Source organism: Notamacropus eugenii, chromosome 3 (genome assembly GCF_028372415.1).
Source record: "Notamacropus eugenii isolate mMacEug1 chromosome 3, mMacEug1.pri_v2, whole genome shotgun sequence".
NCBI lineage: Eukaryota > Metazoa > Chordata > Mammalia > Diprotodontia > Macropodidae > Notamacropus > Notamacropus eugenii.
Window position 1 is genome coordinate 398,560,447 of NC_092874.1, and position 17,655 is coordinate 398,578,101.

At 37.6% G+C, this 17,655-nt stretch overlaps 1 protein-coding gene across 4 annotated transcripts in view; it reads right to left on the reverse strand.

The window, feature by feature from the left end:
• Positions 1 to 17,655, reverse strand: part of ACSM5 (acyl-CoA synthetase medium chain family member 5) — an 84,484-nt gene that overhangs the window by 5,947 nt on the left and 60,882 nt on the right. For 3 of the 4 annotated variants that reach the window (XM_072597965.1, XM_072597962.1, XM_072597963.1), the window contains 5 exons: positions 7,499 to 7,579; positions 6,124 to 6,225; positions 4,493 to 4,620; positions 4,275 to 4,374; positions 2,531 to 2,678 (listed from right to left, as the gene is read on the reverse strand). In XM_072597965.1, the coding sequence (XP_072454066.1) occupies positions 2,531 to 2,678; positions 4,275 to 4,374; positions 4,493 to 4,620; positions 6,124 to 6,225; positions 7,499 to 7,579 (559 nt within the window). The remainder of the gene's footprint in view (positions 1 to 2,530; positions 2,679 to 4,274; positions 4,375 to 4,492; positions 4,621 to 6,123; positions 6,226 to 7,498; positions 7,580 to 17,655) is intronic. The other variant, XM_072597964.1, reaches the window with a different exon arrangement.

Consider the following 17,655-nt stretch of genomic DNA (forward strand, 5'->3'; position numbering starts at 1 on the left):
AAAAACCCTGGGGGAATTGAGCAGTCAATCTGAGTCTCAGTCCTGAGGGATAGAACTGGGGTGAGGAAGAGCACTGGCATGGTGCAACTGGTGGAGTATTTGGAGAGGGAGTCCTACTTGCACACCAGAGTGCAGGTCAGGAGAGGAGTAAACTCCTCTCCCTTGGTTGTGCTGCCTTGGAGGAACTGAGAACTTACAGGTCCCTAGAGAATAACCTCAACTTGACAAAGAACTCAAAAGTCAAGTAGCTAGCTGGGAAAATGCCCAAAAAAGGGGAAAAAATAAGAAGGTTACTTTCTTGGTGAAAAGGTATTTTCTTCCATCCTTTCAGATGAGGAAGAACAAAGCATACCATCAGAGGAAGATATAAAAGTCAAGGCTTCTACATTCCAAATCTCCAAAAACTATGCAATGATCTCAGGCCATGAAAGAGTCCAAAAAGGATTTTGAAAATCAAGTAAGAGAAGTGGAGGAAAAATTGGGAAGAGAAATGAGAGCAATGAAAGAAAATCATGAAAAATGAATTAACAATTCGCTAAAGGAGACCTAAAAATGCTGAAGAGAATAACAACTTTAAAAATAGACTAACCCAAATGGCAAAGGTTGTCCAAAAAGTCAATGAGGAGAAGAATTTTTAAAAAGCAGAATTAGCATAATGAAAAAGGAGGCTCAAAAGTTCACTGAAGAAAATAATTCTTTAAAAATTAGAATGGAGCAGATGGAAGCTAAAGACTTTATGAGAAATCAAAAAATTATAAAAAAACAAAAGAAAAGAAAATGACCTGGAAAATAGGGAGAGATAATTTAAAAATTATTGGTCTACCTGAAAACCATGATCAAAAGCAGAGCCTACACATCATCTTCCAAAAAGTTATCAAGGAAAACTGCCCTGATATTCTAGAACTAGAGGGTAAAATAGAAATGGAAAGAATTTACTGATTATCTCCTGAAAGATAAAGTAAAACTCCTAGGAATATTGTAACCAAATTCTAGAGTTCTCAGGTCAAAGAGAAAATATTACAAGCATCCAGAAAGAAACAATTCAAGTATGGTGGAAACACAATCAGGATAACACAGGATTTAGCAGCTTCTACACTAAGGAATCAAAGGGCTTGGAATATGATATTCCAGAGGTCAAAGGAACTAGGATAAAAACCAAGAATCACCTACTCAGGAAAACTGAGTATAATACTTCAGGGGAAAAAATGGAATTCAATGAAATAGAGGACTGCTAAGCATTCTTGTAGAAAAGACCAGAGCTGAATAGAAAATTTGACTTTCGAATACAAGAATCAAGAGAAATTTGAAAAAGTAAACAAGAAAGAGAAGCCTTAAGGAATTCATTAAAGTTGAACTGTTTACATTCCTACATGAAAAGATGTTATTTGCAACTCATGAGACCTTTTTCAGTATTAGGATAGTTAGAGGGAATATATATATATATATATATATATATATATATATATATATATATATATATATATATATATATATAGGTGTGTATGGGTACATATGTATGTGTATATTATATATGTGTAGGCATGTATATGTACATGTGTATATGTATATATGTATGTGTGTATAAATACATATATGTACACACACATATAGACAGAGGGCACAGGGTGAGCAGAACATGAAGGGAAAATACCTAAAAATGGAATGAAATGTACTGGGAGTAAGAGAAATGGAGAGGTAGAATGTAGCAAATCATCTCACATAAAAGAGGGAAGAAAGAGTTTCTACAATGGAGAGGAAGAGAGTGGAGAGAAAAGGAAATTACTGAGCCTTACTCTCATGGGAATGACTTAAGGAGGGAATAACATACACTGTGTTGGATATGGAAATCTATTTTACCCTGCAGAAGGGCAAAGGGGAAGGGGATAGGAGAAGGAAGATAATGCAAGGGACAGCAAATTGGGGAAAGGGGTAATCAGAAGCAAACACTATTGTGGGACAACAGGTCAAGGGAGAGAATGGAATAAATGAAGGACAGGATAGGACAGAGGGAAATGTGGTTAGTGTTTTACAACATAAATATTAGGAAAGTATTTTGCATTGCTACACATGTCCGACCTATATTGAATTGCTTGTTTTCTCAATGAGGGTGGATGGGGAGGAGGGAGTGAATATGCAACTCAAAGCTTTAAGAGTGAATATTAAAAATTGCTTTAGCATGCAACTGGAAATTAAGCCATACAGTCAATGCAGTATAGAAATCTATTTTGCCCTACAGAAAAATAGAGGGGAAGGGAGATGGAAGAAGGGTAGGTAATAGAAGGGAGGACAGACTGGAGGAAGGGGTGGATGAGGTATGTGATGTCCTGGAGTGGGGGTAGGGAGAGATGAGGAGAAAATTTTGAATTCAAATTCTTGTGGAAATGAGTGTTAAGAACTGAAAAATAAATAAATTATATATTAAAAAAATTCTCCCTGTTTTTTATTGACTGTAAGTGTAGGTAGCCTTGCTTCTAATTCCCCTGTCCCAGCCTCCAGAAGATAGTGGCTCCTAATTTTCCAGGATACTCACCTTCCTGGGGTACTTGTATGGTGCTGTCACCTTTTTGACATGCTCTTGCAGATCTCGAGTTAGTTCCCCTGGGTCTTGGTTGATATAATCTGGACTTAAAACTACAAAAGCTTTTACCACCTGTGGGGGGAATCCATAAGGTCACCACCTGTTTTACCAAGAAAATGAAACCCTTGATCTCTGCCTTTTAAATCAGCCTTTTAAAAAGTGTCCACATATTCATCAGCCCACATAGAAAGATCCATCCCATCCCTTTGACTCATCCCATTCTGTTCATCCTTAGCATGATGAATAAAATCAATATTCTCTTCTACATATTTGAGCCTGTATTGATGGAGTCAGTGGCTGCTTATGAGTAATACTTGAAGGATGTTGGAAGTTCCCCTTGTTTCCATATTTCTACACTTTTTGGGCAACTGATGGCTAAGAAACCTCTATTAGAGTTGGCACATCCCTGTTAAAATGGGAGGAGGGAAACACTGAGTCATAGCAAGAAACAGAACACCTCCAGGCTAGATTAGTTTCAAATGAGATAATTAGCTGAAGGAGATTATGGGGCACCACTTAGGAAAGGTAAAGTTTTCTGGGGGTTATTGGGCAACCAAAGTACAACAGAGCTCCTTTTCTAATGCTTGATCTTCTATTGATACATTTCTTTCCTTTTTTTCAGAGTTCTTGCTTTTTTACACAGAGCCCTTCCCCATATGCTAAACTAATTCACACTAAGCTGTAAATAACTATATTGGCACTCACTTACAGGCTTCAATCACTTTACTCCCTACTGTTCTCCATGCCTGAAAAGTCATGCTTGTATTCTTTTAGAATGTGAGTTCTTAGAAAGAAGGGACTATGTTTTTAATTTTCTTTGTATCCCCAAGGCTTAGCATAGTGCTTGGCCCATGGGAATCTTTATTACATCCTTTTTGACTGATTATACATAACTCAATTCATGTCAACTCCTCCATGAAGCTTTCCATGGTTCCCCCAATCAATTATGAACTTTTCTACTCAGTCTCACAACTTTTTATATGTATTTTATTTATTCACTCATATGTCATCCTGTCTGTATAGCATGAGCTTCATATCCCCTTCCTAGACTATATTATTAATGAATGCAGGGATTGTTTTATCTAAATTTTGCAGTGTTTTTCTGACCCACTGCAGAAAGTAGGTATTAAATAGATACATATTTAATAGATACATATTGAGTTGAATCGAAAGGGTCAGGAATTTAATGTTACTTTTTTTTTTTGCTTTAAGACTATACATTTTTAATAAGCATTGATAAAGAGGTTAAATTGATGTACCATATAACAGAATAAGCTGTAAATGGATAAGTAACTTTAAGGCAAAGTGTTAAATTATTCAAAATACAGGTAAGTATCTTTTGTATCTTTGGTTTTTAAAGAATATTAATAATTATATAGCTAAAGGAAGTCACAAATTAATGTTGGTTACATAAAGAACTTTTACACAATCACTGTAAGAAACATGGAATAGTTTTTTTTTGGCCAGGGTGGGGAAGGTATTTGCTTTTGAAAATTGGATGCAAAAAGGAAAGATTTCAAACAAAGGAATGAACCTCTAATGGTAGAATTTAAGATATTGACATTGGGGATTTGGGATTGGGTGAGAGGTATTTGGGGACAAGTAGACATCTTGATGCGTCACTTGACACAAATGAGTCATGTATTCTACCTATGGAGGTCCCTGATGGAGACTCAATCTGGAACTGTTATAATACCTCTCCCCTGATGGGATCTGGACTGCTGACCACAGCTGACTCCACAACAGCAGGATGTTCTGACAGGGCGCTTTCTACTTCAAAGGGTCCAATTCGGTAACTGGAAGAGAAAAATGGACCTTTTCAACTGACACTGTCCCAGTGTCCTACCCACAACCCACCATTATACCTAAAATCCAGAGACCCAGCAAAAGCAAAACACCAATGAACATCTTTACCTTGAAGAATTGATTACATCATCAGCTCTTCCCTTAAACCAGAAGTAACCTTCTTCATCCATATGGGCACGGTCCCCAGTGATGTAAAAGTCCCCCCGCTTGCAAGACGCTGTTTTCTCAGCATTGTCCTGATCATACATAATGAAAATTCAAGAAGGGATATCCTTGGCATGACTCTAAAGTGTTGGCATACTTTTGTGCTAGTCTGATTCATACTGGCCAGGTTACTGTTCAAGTAAGTTTGAGTAGGACATTTGCCCCTGTATGCTGGTTATCTTCTTGTTTTAATAATAAACAAATAGTAACCAAGACTCAGAATTGAAACTGCTGCTGTTTGAATACCTAGTCCCACAATAAGAGATTTTTAGTAGGGAACAGTTATCCCCTGAAGCCAGAGCATCATAAAATAGAACAAGCTTTAAGAGATCACTTAGTCCAGCCTTCTATCTCTAGCATGTATGGTTACCTCTTGAAGGGATGAAGCTGGGTACAGTGGAAATCAGAAGTTGACTTTCGAATCAGACAACCTGGGCTCAAAGCTTATCTCTGTCACTTACTATCTGTGTAACTTTGGGAAAATCATGTAACTTCTCTGGCACTCAGTTTCCTTATTTGTAAAATGAGGGAGTTGGACTAGGTGATCCTATGTGAATTATTGAACCCTATAGGGAAGGGACTAGATACCTTCAAGCTGTAAATCTAAAGTCTCCCAAAGGAAGTCTGGTTCTAAACAGAGTAATTCCAGCTTCTTTGACTAGTAACCTTTTCTTGAGCACATGCATATAATTTTTAAAAATGCAATCCTATATTAGCAGAAGTTCTAAAAAAATTTTCAACATGTGAACCTTATGAAAAATCACTCAAAATTAATAGTAAGGGAACCATAAATCAAAATAACTACGGTTTAATTTCACTTAAAATTCATTTACTTCAAACTTGGTAAATAATAAAATATAGGAGTAATCAATGTTGGAACAATTGTGGGAAAACTAGCACACTACTGTGAATTGGTCCAATCATTCTGGAAAGCAATATGGAAATATGCTAGGAAATGACTAAAATGCCCATTCTCTTAAATCCATAGACTCCATTGCTAGGTATACACCCCAAGATGATCATAAGAAAGGAAGGTCCTATGTCACACTGTTTTTTTTAATATAGTAGCAAAGAACTGGAAACAAAGTACATGCCTATCGATTGGGAAATAACTAAGTAAATTGTGACATATGAAGGCAATGAAATATTACCGTGTAGTAAGAAATGATGAATATGGAGAATACAGAGAAGCATGGAAAAATTTATATGAACTGATGCAAAGGGAAGTAATCAAAACCAGGAAAGCACAATGAAAATAGAAAGATCCACAACAAAAAAAGAAACTGACCACCCTGTAATCATATTGATCAAGCTTGGCCCTGAAGAAAAGGAGGGGGGGTGTTAAACTATTATGGATGTGAGATATGCATGTGCTGATATGTTAGTTTGGCTGAACTACTCCCTCCCCTTTTTCCCTTTTGCTATGAGAGGGGGGAAGGGATGTATTTACATGAAGCTGAAAACAAAGATGTAAATAAAACTTTTTGATTGCTCCGCATGCTGCTTTTTTTTTTTTAACTAACAAGTTTACTTACCAAGTAGCTTGTGAAGAAACATAAGGGCTGCTTTGGTTTGATCCTGATGCCAATGTTACCCTCTTTTCCTGGAGGAAGGATGTTGCCTTCATTATCTACAATCTGGGGTAGAGAATGAGGCACAAAGGCACTTAGTGGGCTTGGATCAAATGCTCCTGCAACCCCAGCACAGGTGCACTCAACATACAACATGCTTTTAACAATAGCAACAGCAGTGACAGCAACTTACATCTCTATTGTGTTTGATGGTTTACAAATTACTTTCCCTGCAATAATGCTGTGGGGTAAGAAGAAACAATAACAGAATCTCAGAACTAGCAGGGATTTGTGAAGCCATCTTTTCGTTGTTCAGTCTTGTCAGTCATGTCTGACTCTTCACACCCCTATTTGGATTTTTCTTGGCAAAAATACTGCAGTGGTTTACCATTTCTTTTTCCGGTTCATCTTACAGATGAAAAAACCAAGGCAAAGAAAGTTAAGTGTCTTGATCAGGGTCATACAACTGGTAAGTGTCTGAGACCAGATTTGAACCCAGGAAGATGAGTCTTCCCGACTGCAGACTCAGTACTCTATCCACTATGCCACCTAATTTCCCTGTAAAGCCATCTAGACTAATCTAAAGAACAATTCCCCATTACCAAATGGATATCCAGTTTTTACTTGAAGAGTTCTAGTGAAAGGTAGTTCAGCAACTCTCCTAGGCAACCTCCATTTTGCCTTTGGATAACTCTCATTCTTAACAACAAACCTTCCTCTCAACATTCTGTGTTTTGCCCTCTGAGCCCAAACAGTCAAATACCTCTTCCAAGTGACAGCCTTTCAAATAATTGAAGACAGCTACAATGTCTCCTTCTTAGTCTTCTCTTCTCTATATCAAACATATCCTTCAATAAATTCACATGATCATGATTATTAGGCCCTTCACCATCCTAGCTATACCAATAAATTTTGGTCCATCAATTTTCTTCTTATAATGACCTCCAGAACAACACTTTAGATATGGTCTGATCAGGTCTGTGAATGAAATTATGAAATAATGAAAATGAAATATGAAAAAAATGAAATTATCCTTTCCCTAGTTCTCAACATGCATTTATATATATTTATATATATATAATATGCATATTTTTTATATCCTAAGATTTCAATAGCTTTTAAAATCTCCATTTTACATTGACTCTCAGAGGCATTAAATGGTATGGTCATAGAATTAGTAAATGTAATTTAGTAATATAATGTAAATTAGTAAAAATTAGTAAAAACCTAGATATTTTGACATTCAAGTCTGGGGTGCGTTTTGTGCTTCAGTCTTAGACCTGTACATCTAATTGTCTTTCAAACTAACCTCTACCTACTTGGGACAGAAGTTTCTTACCTGGACATCATAAGGTGGAAAAGCTTTCCCCATGGAACCTGACTTGATTTTCATGCCTTTTTGATTGGCACAAATCAAAGCCTGGAGAGAAATTCATGCAAGGTAAGAGCAATTGACACATACAGTGTGTTCTGTTGTTTTTTGAGACCATTGGTACCACTGATATATTTGGATATGCTTTGTCAATCTTGTTGAGTAAAGTGTATCTCCTCCTCTCTTTTTGAAGTATCCCACATCACTTTTTGAGCTCCTCTCTATTCTTGTAGTAACCCTCTTCACTCTTCCTCTTATTCAATGGCTTTTTGAAGCCCCAGGTCCTTCATAACTGGCAAATTAAGTTATTTGATAAATTCATTCATGCTAGGGAAACATGCTAGAAATATAATGTGTTGCTCTTTCAAGGGCATTTGTGTTCTAAAATAGGAGAGAGTAATGCTTAACCCCAACAAATGGATTTCTAATGGTATAATTTCAGATATACTGACATTGTTGTCAAGAAGAAACTTGATGAGGACTATTGACACATAATAATAGGACGATATTTCCATAAGTCATATATTCCATACCAGGAATTGAGGCTCAGAAAACACATTTTCATGTGCCAGTTATCTTAATCCACACATAAGCACTTACTTATGTACCTTAGGAAATAAAAATCTAGATAGAAGCACAATCCTGGATTTCTAATTGTTTTCTCCCACTATAAACACTAGTTGGAAGCCACAATTTGGTTGTGACATGTATATTGCATAGGAATTAAATGTATTTATGTATTTAGTCAGTATTCTATGGTCTCACCAAAGTTCTATTATCAAGGGAAAAGGAAAATATATAAGAAAAATATTAATTGAAGATACCCTCAAGGAATGGGCTCATGAGTATTTTGTATCTTACACAGTGCCTAGAAAAGTTTTGGACACAGACTTGACACCAATAAATACTTGTTGACACATTAGCATAAAATAACTGGTGAATGAACTGATGCTAAATTACCAAGTAGTGAGTCAACAAGTCACTACTTGGTCATGTAGCATTCAATAAGACAAGAAGCATTTGCACTGTGAGTTCAGGGAAGGGAGAGGTGAGTGTGGCCTGGAATAGTTGGAGAAGACTTGATGGAGAAAATGACATTTCAGCTGGGCCTCAATGGATTGATAAGATTTGGCCTGGTGGGGAGGAGGAGGAAAGGCATTTCAAGTGAAAACAGCATGAGAAAACATAGAGACTTAGGAAATAGAATAGTCAAGTGGCAGTGGGAAAAGTTATGTCATGTTGGAAATAATAGGAGATTAGGTTTCTGGTTCCAGGAGCCAAGTTTGCAGAGTGATTGGTAATTGCTGTCTCCCTCCCTCTGTAGACCTTGATGAGCCCAGAGAATATATCCCTGGGAAAAACCCTCGAAAAGTGGGAGCAGCAGAAGGGGTAAACAGTCTTTTAGCCCATGAGACTAGGAAGATCGCTAAGGAGGGTCCCTCTTGCTATAGTTGAAGGGGACCAGTTCAGGGCCAAAGCTATCTCAGACAGCCCCACCTCAGCAAACTGAGAGAAGATTCTGAGCCTGGGGGTGGGGGGTGAAGACGGTAACTGCCAACATCAAGACCCAAGGCGTACCTCAGCAGCCCAGGGGAACTGAGAAGACACTAGCGCAGGCAGGATCACCAACTGCTGAGCTTGCCTATGCTCTAGCTCAACAGAGGAGACCTCCTTTGGCCAGACCACCTCTCCCCCACAGTTAACAAGCTAGCTCCAGAGTAGCTTTGGGGAAACCCAAAAAGACCTTACCTGGCCTCTTCTTCCTAACACCAGCCAGCTCAGCACCAGGTAAGTTGAAGCATTTTAGCTTCGAGCTGAAAGAACCAGAGGCCACAACACACAAAGCCTCAAGTTTTAGGCACAAGAGCTGTGGGACCGAGTCTCCTGTGCCCCAGACACAGAGATCTACTTTAAAAGCCAGAAAAAGAGTGATTTTCATGAGTAAGAAGTAAAGCAGAAAAGAAAACAAAAGACCATAGTATCTTTCTATGGGGAAAAGGACCAAAACAGAAATGCCAAAGAGGTCAGCACTGAGACTGTACTCCCATCTGAAACTTCAGAAGGGAATATGAACTGATCTGAAGCACAAAGAGCCTTCTTGGAAGAGCTCAGGAAGGATTTTAAAAGTCAAATTAGAGAAATAGAAGAAAAACTGAACAATGACTTTAAAAATTTTAAAAAAGAAATCACAGAAGAATTTAAAAGGACAGTTGGACAAATGGAAAAGGAAGTACAAAACCTAACTGAAGAAAATAACTCTTTAAAAGGAACAATTGGACAGAAGAAAAAGAAGATGTAAAAGTTAACTGAAGAAAGCAATTTGATGAAAACTAGAATTGGGCAAGTAGAAACTAATGAATCTATGAGACATCAAGAATCAGTAAAACAGAATCTAAAGAATGAAAATGGGGGTGGAGGCAAGATGTCTGAGTAGAAAGATGCAAATACACTAGCTCTTCCCTCCAGCCCATAAAATACCTATAAAGAAAGACTCTCACCAAATTCTAGAGAAGCAGAAGCCACAGAACAACAGAATAGAGGAGATTTCCAGCCCAGGGTGACCTGAAAGGCCAACAGGAAAGGTCTGTTGCACTGGATGCAGAGTGGAGCCCAGCCCAGCTTTGGCAGGGTGGCACAGTTCTGGGAGGAGGACCCGAGCAGGCCTTGGGGGCAGAATCCCCGGTAGTAGTAGCTGTGGTTTGCAGTTCCCTCAACCCACAGGTTCCAAAGGACAGTGAGAGGATTTTTTCAGCTGGCCAAGAAAGGAGAAAGGTCTTCCCATAGCTCCAGCCTCAGGCAGCAGCAGCTCCCACAGCAGCCCTTATTCACTGTTGGATCATAAAGCCCCTGGGGGAATTGAGCAGCTGATCTTTACCTCACACTGAATGGTAACCCTGCCCTGTGCCTAAAGCCCCTGGGGGAATTGAACAGCTTATCTGAATCCCAACCCCCAGAGCTGGCGTGGTGGAACTGGAGGCCAGATGGTTGTGGAGAGGAACCTATTACTCACAGATTCTGGGCAGAAAAGTTTCTTGTTGCTCCCAGACCAGTGTACACACTTGATTGTGCCACCTTGGAGGACCTGAGATCTTACAGATCCCCAGAGTATACCCTATTCTTGACAAAGGACCTAAAATTCAAGTAACTAGTTGGGAAAATGCTCAAAAAAGGGAAAAAATAAGACTATAGAAGGTTACTTTCTTGGTGAATAGATATCTTCTCCCATCCTTTCAGATGAGGGAGAACAATGCTTGTGATCAGGGAAAGACATAAAAAGTCAAGGCTTTTGTATCCAGAATATCCAAAATAAACATTCAATGATCTCAGGCCATGGAAGAGTTCAAAAAGGATTTTGAAAATCAAGTAAGAGAGGTGGAGAAAAAATTGGGAAGTGTTGGGGTGTAAGCTTGGTTCTCACGTGAATGGTCTCAGGTCAGGTAAAAGGTGAGGGCTTCTTGATTGTGAGCTTTCATGAGGCCCCCCAGAGAACAGCTGGGAATTGAGGAGTGAGACACAAGCTATCTTATTTTTCCACTTCTTCTCAGTGGAAACTTGCTGGGGAGAGCATCCCACCCTTGAGATTGGTCCATGGTCTGAGCACACCTGTTGTTAATTGTCTAAGGGACTGAGAGCATGCATGGTGTCCACGAGTGAACTAGCAGAGGAAGAGCTTAAATGGGGACAGGAAAGCCTGAGGGTTCCTCTTTTTTCCTTGCTCCTTGGGAGAGGGAAGGGGACTCCCACGGGGGACTCCCACAGGGAGCACTAGCCCTGCATGCTGACATCATGTAGCTGGTATCCAGAATAAAGCCTACAACCTCTGTTTGACTCTGGAAGTCTCTTCTCTCGATACATTTATCTGGCTGGCCACTGAAGACCTGGAGATAGGTAAGATGACCCGGGCAGCCCACAGCAATTAAGCTGGACAGGGAAGAGAAATGAGAGCACCTTCTGAAAGAGGTCTGAAAAGAGAAGCTCCTAGGAACATTGTAACCAAATTTCAGAGTTCTCAGGTCAAGGAGAAAATATTGCAAGCAGCTAGAAAGAAACAATTTGAGTACTGTGGAAATACAATCAGGATAACACAAGATCTAGCATCTTCTATATTAAGGGATCAAAGGGCATGGAATATGATATTCCAGAAGTCAATGGAACTAGGATTAAAACCAAGAATCACCTACCCAGCAAAACTGAGTATAATACTTCAAGGGAAAAAATGGTCATTCAATGAAATAGAGGACTTTCAAGCATTCTTGATGAAAAGACCAGAGATGAAAAGAAAACCTGACTTTCAAACATAATAATCAAGAGAAGCATGAAAAGGTAAACAAGAAAGACAAAGCATAAGGGACTTACTAAAGTTGAACTGTTTACATTCCTATGGAAAGACAATATTTGTAACTCTTGAAACTTTTTTCAGTATCTGGGTAGTTGGTGGGATTATACACACACACACACACACACGCATGCATGTGCTTGCACATACATACACACACATAGAGATAGAAAGCACAGGGTGAGTTGAATAGGAAGGGATCATATCTAAAAAACAAAATTAAAGGGTGAGAGGAATATATTGGGAAGATAAAGGGAGAAATGGAATGGGACAAATTATCTCTCATAAAAGAGGCAAGAAAAAGACTTATCAATGGAGAGAAAAAGGGGGGAGGTGAGAGAAAAAACATGAAACTTACTCTCATCACATTTGACTCAAGGAAGGAATGCACAGTCATTTTCATATGAAAACCTATCTTACAATACAGGAAAGTGGGGGAGAAGGGGATAAGTAAGGTGGGGGGGATGATGGAAAGGAGGGCTAATGGGAGGAGGGAGCAATTAGAAGTAGAAACTCTTTTGGAGGGACAAGGTCTACAGAGAAAATAGAAGAAATTGGGGGCAGGATAGGATGGAGGGAAATATAGTTAGTCTTACAGAACATGACTATTATGGAAGTCATTTGCAAAACTACACATATGTAGCCTATATTGAATTGATTGCTTTTGGAATGGGGATGGGTGGGGAGGGAGGGAGGAAGAGATGTTGGAACTCAAAGTTTTAGGAACAACTGTTGAGTATTGTTCTTGCATACAACTGGAAAATAAGAAATACAGATAATGGGGTATAGAAATTTATCTTGCCCTACAGGACAAAAGAGAAGATGGGCATAAAGGAAGGGAGGGATGTTAGAAGGGATGGCAGATTGGTTGTAGGGGTAATTAGAATGCTCTGCATTTTGGGGTGGAGTGAGGGGAGAGATGGGGAGAAAATTTAGAACTCAAAATTTTGTGGAAATGAATGTTGAAAACTTAAAATAAATAAATAAATTTAAAAAAAACACCAAAGTATAAAATAAAAAATAAAAATATCAAGACAAAAAAGAATGAGAATGTAAAATATCTAATTGGAAAAACAACTGATCTGGAAAAATAGATCCAGGAGAGAAAAATCTAAGGATTATTGGTCTACCAGAAAACCATGATGAAAAAAAGTGTCTGGATAGTATCATGCAAGAAATCATCAAGGAAAATTGCCCAGAAGTCCTAGATCCAGAGGGCAAAATAGTCATTGAAATAATTCACTGTTCATCTTCTGAAAGGGATTCCAAGCTAAAAACACCAAGGAAAATTGTTGCCAAATTCCAGAACTATCAAGTGAAGGAGAAAATACCTCAAGCATTCAGAAAGAAACAACTCAAATATCAAGGAGCTAGTCAGAATCACGCAGGCCCTTGCAGCTTCTACATTAAAAGACTGAAGGAATTGGAATATAATATTCTGTAAGGCAAAGGAGTTGGGACTACAACCAAGAATTAGTTACCCAGCAAAGTTGAGCATAATATTTCAGGCAAGAAGATGGACACTCAATGAACTAAAGGATTTCCAGACCTTCCTGATGAAAAGGCCAGAACTCAATAGAAAATTTGATCTTCCAACACAGATCTCAAGAGAGGCATAAAAAGGTAAATGGGAAAAAACAAACAAACAAAAACCTTGTTACTAAATATGGGCAAACTGTTTACATTCCTATAAGGGAAGATGATACTTGTTAACCTTGAGAATTGTATATTTGTTATGAAATGTAAAAGGGATATACATAGATAGAGGGAGTGAGTATAAATTAAATGATGTGATGACAACAAATGTGATTTAAAGGTGTGAAGGGATGATAGCAGGAGATGTGAAAAAGAGGAGGTGGAAAATAAATTACAGGAGGAAGCACAAAAGTATATTACAGTACAGGGAATGAGGGGAGGGAGATGAGCATTGTTTGAGAAATACTCTCATCTGATTGGATTCAAGGAGGGAACAAGAAACTCAGTTAAGTATAGAAATACAACTAGCTCTATAGGCAGTAGGAGGGGAAGGTGGAAAGAAAAGGAAGGGGAAGCTAAAAGGGAGAGAAGTAGTAAGGGAAAAGGGAATTACAGAGAGGAGTGCTGAAACAAGGGAGAGAAAACTGAGGAAGGCAGGGGTCAAAAATTAAAACTATTGTAGAGGGAAAGGGAGAAGGGAGAAGTAAAAGCATAAACAAGGGGAAAGGGGATGGAGGGAGAGACACAGATAGTAATCAAAACTGTGAATGTGAATGGGATGAACTCTCCCATATAAAGGAGACAGATAGCAGAATGGATTAAAAAGCATAATCCAACAATATGTTGTTTACAAGAAACACATTTGAAATGGGAGCATTCACACAGGGTAAAGGTAAAAGGGTGGAACAGAATATTTTATACTTTAGCTGATGTAAAAAAGCAGAAGTAGCATTCCTAATCTCAGACAAAGCAAAAGCACATATGGATGTAATCAAAAGAGATAAGGAAGGAAACTATATCCTGCTAAAAGGCACCATAGAAAAGAAAGCAATTTCATTACTAAACATATATGCTCCAAGTGGTATAGCATCCAAATTCTTAGAGGAGAAGTTCATGGAGTTACAGGAAGAAATATACAGAAAAACTATACTAGTGGGGGACCTCAACCTCTCTTCTCTGAACTTGATAAATCTAATCTCAAAATAAACAAGAAATAAGTTAAGAAAATGAATAAAATTCTGGATAAGGTAGATATGATAGCTCTCTGGAGAAAACTGAATGGGAATAGAAAGGAATATACCTTTTTTTCAGTGGTACATGGCACGTATACAAAATTTGACCATATACTAGGCCATAAAAACCTCACAGTCCAGTGCAGAAAGGCAGAGATAGTCAATGAATTCTTCTCAGATCCTAATGCAATAAAAAGTATATTTTATCAAAGGTCATGGAAATATAATCCAAAAATTAATTGGAAACTAAACAATCTAACCCTAAAAAATGAGTGGGTTAAACAACAAATTATGGAAATAATCAACAACTTTATTCAAGAGAATGACAATAATGAGACAACCTATCAAATCTTATGAGATACTGCAAAAGCAGTTCTTAGGGGAAGTTTTATATCTTTGAATGCCTCCATGAATAAAAAAGAGAAAGAGGAGATCAATGAATTGGTCATGCAGCTGAAAAAGCTAGAAAAAGAACAAATTGAAAATCCCCAAGTAAATACCAAATTAGACATACTAAAGACCAAAAGAGAGATTAATAAAATTGAAATCAAGAAAACTACAGAACTAATAGATAAAACTGAGTTGGTTGTATGATAAAACCAATAAAATTGATAAAACTTTGGTCAATTTGATTAAAAATAAGAAAGAAGAAAACCAAATTATCAATATCAAAAAGGAAAAGGATGAACTAATCTCCAGTGAGGAGGAAATTAAAACAATAATTAGAAATTACTTTGCCCAACTCTTTGCCCATAAATACAACAATCTAAATTTAAATTGCCCAGCTTAACAGAAGAGGAAGTTGAGTACTTAAATGCCCCATCTCAGAAAAGGAAATTGAACAAGCCATCAATGCACTCCCTAGGAAAAATCTCCAGGGCTAGATAGATTTACAAGTGAATTCTATCAGACATTTGAAGAGCAGTTAATTCCAATACTATATAGACTATTTGGGGAAAATTGTCAAAGAATGAGTTCTACCAAATTCTTTTTATGATACAAATATGATTCTGATACCTAAACCAAGAAGAGCCAAAACAGAGAAAGAAAATTATAGACCAATTTCTCTAATGAATATAGATGCAAAAATTTTAAATAGGATATTAGCAAAAGGAATACAGCAACTTTTCATGAGAATAATACATTATGATCAGCTAGGATTTATACCAGGAATGCAGGGCTGGTTAGGAAAACTATTAGCATTATTGGTCATATCAACAACAAAACTAACAGAAACCACATGATTATCTCAATAGATGCAGAAAAAGGTTTTGACAAAATACAACACTCATTCCTATTGAAAACAGTGGAAAGCAGAGGAATAAATGGAACTTTCCATGAAATAATAAGCAATATCTACCTAAAACCATCAGCAAGCATTATATGCAATGGGGACAAGCCAGATGCATTTCCAGTAAGATCAGGGGTGAAACAAAGATGTCCATTATCACCACTGTTATTCAATATGGTATTAAAAATGCTAGCTGTGGCAATAAGAAAAAAATTGAAGGAATTAGAATAGGCAAAGAAGAAACTAAGTTATCACTCTTTGCAGATGACATGATAATCTCAAAGAATCAAGTAAAAAACTACTTGAAATAATAAACAACTTTGGCAAAGTTGCAGGTTACAAAATAAACCCACACAAATCACCTGCATTTCTATATATTACTAACAAAGCTCAACAGCAAGAGACAGAAAGAGAAATCTTATTTAAAGCTATGGTAGACACTATAAAATATCTGGGATTCTACCTGCCAAAACAAACCCAGGGACTATATGAACACAATTACAAAACACTTTTCGCACAAGTAAAGTCAGATCTAAGTAAATGAAAAAACATCAGTTGCTCTTGAGTAGGCTGAGCTAATATAACAAAAATGACAATTATATCTAAATTAATTTACTTATTCAGTACCATATCAATCAAACTACCAGATAATTATTCTTTAGAGCTAGAAAAAATAATATCAAAATTCATCTGGAAGAACAAAAGTTCCAGAATATCAAGGGAACTAATGAAAAGAAATGATAGGAAAGTTGGCCTAGCCCTAAGAGATCTCAAATTGTATTATAAAGCAGCAATCATCAAAATAAACTTGGTACTGACCAAGGGGTAGACCAGTGGAATAGGTTAGGTACTCAAGACACAGTCATTAATGAATATAGCAATCTACTGTTTGATAAGCTCAAGGACCCCAGCTTCTGAGATAAGAACTCACTGTTTGACAAAAATTCCTGGGAAAACTGAATAACAGTGTGGCAGAAACTGGGCATAGACCAGTGCCTGACACCATACACAAGAATAAAGTCAAAATGGATACATGATCTAGGTATGAAAATTGATGCTATAAACAAATTAGGGGAGCATGGAATAGTGTATTTGTCAGATTTATGGTGAATGGAGAAATTTATGACCTAATAAGAGATAGAGGACACTATGAAGAGCAAAATGGATAATTGTGATTATATTATATTGAAAAGTTTTCGCACAACCAAACCCAATACAACTAAGATTAGGAGGGAAGCATAAAACTAGGAAAGAATTTTTGCAACTAGTATCTGTGATAAAGGCCTCATTTCTAAAATATATAGAGAACTGAGTAAAATGCACAAGAATACAACTCCTTCTGTAACTGAAAAATGGTCAAAGGATGTGAACAGAATTTTTCAGAGGAGAAAATCAAAACTATCTATAATCATATGAAAAAATGCTCTAAATCACTATTGATTAGAGAGATGCAAATCAAAACATCTCTGAGGTACCACATGACACCTATCAGATTGGCTAGCGTGACAAAACAGGAAGATGATAAATGTTGGAGAAGATGTGGGAGAGTTGGAACACTAATTCATTGTTGGTGGAGCTGTGAGCTGATCCAATCATTCTGGAGAACAATTTGGAACTATGGCCAAAGGGCTACAAGAATGTGCATACTTTTTGACCCAGCAATATTGCTTCTGGGACTCTAACCCAATGAGATCATAGAAATGGGAAAGGGTCCCAGATGTACAAAAATATTTGTAGCAGCTCTCTTTGTGGTGGCCCAAAACTGGAAATCAAGGGGATGCCCATCAAT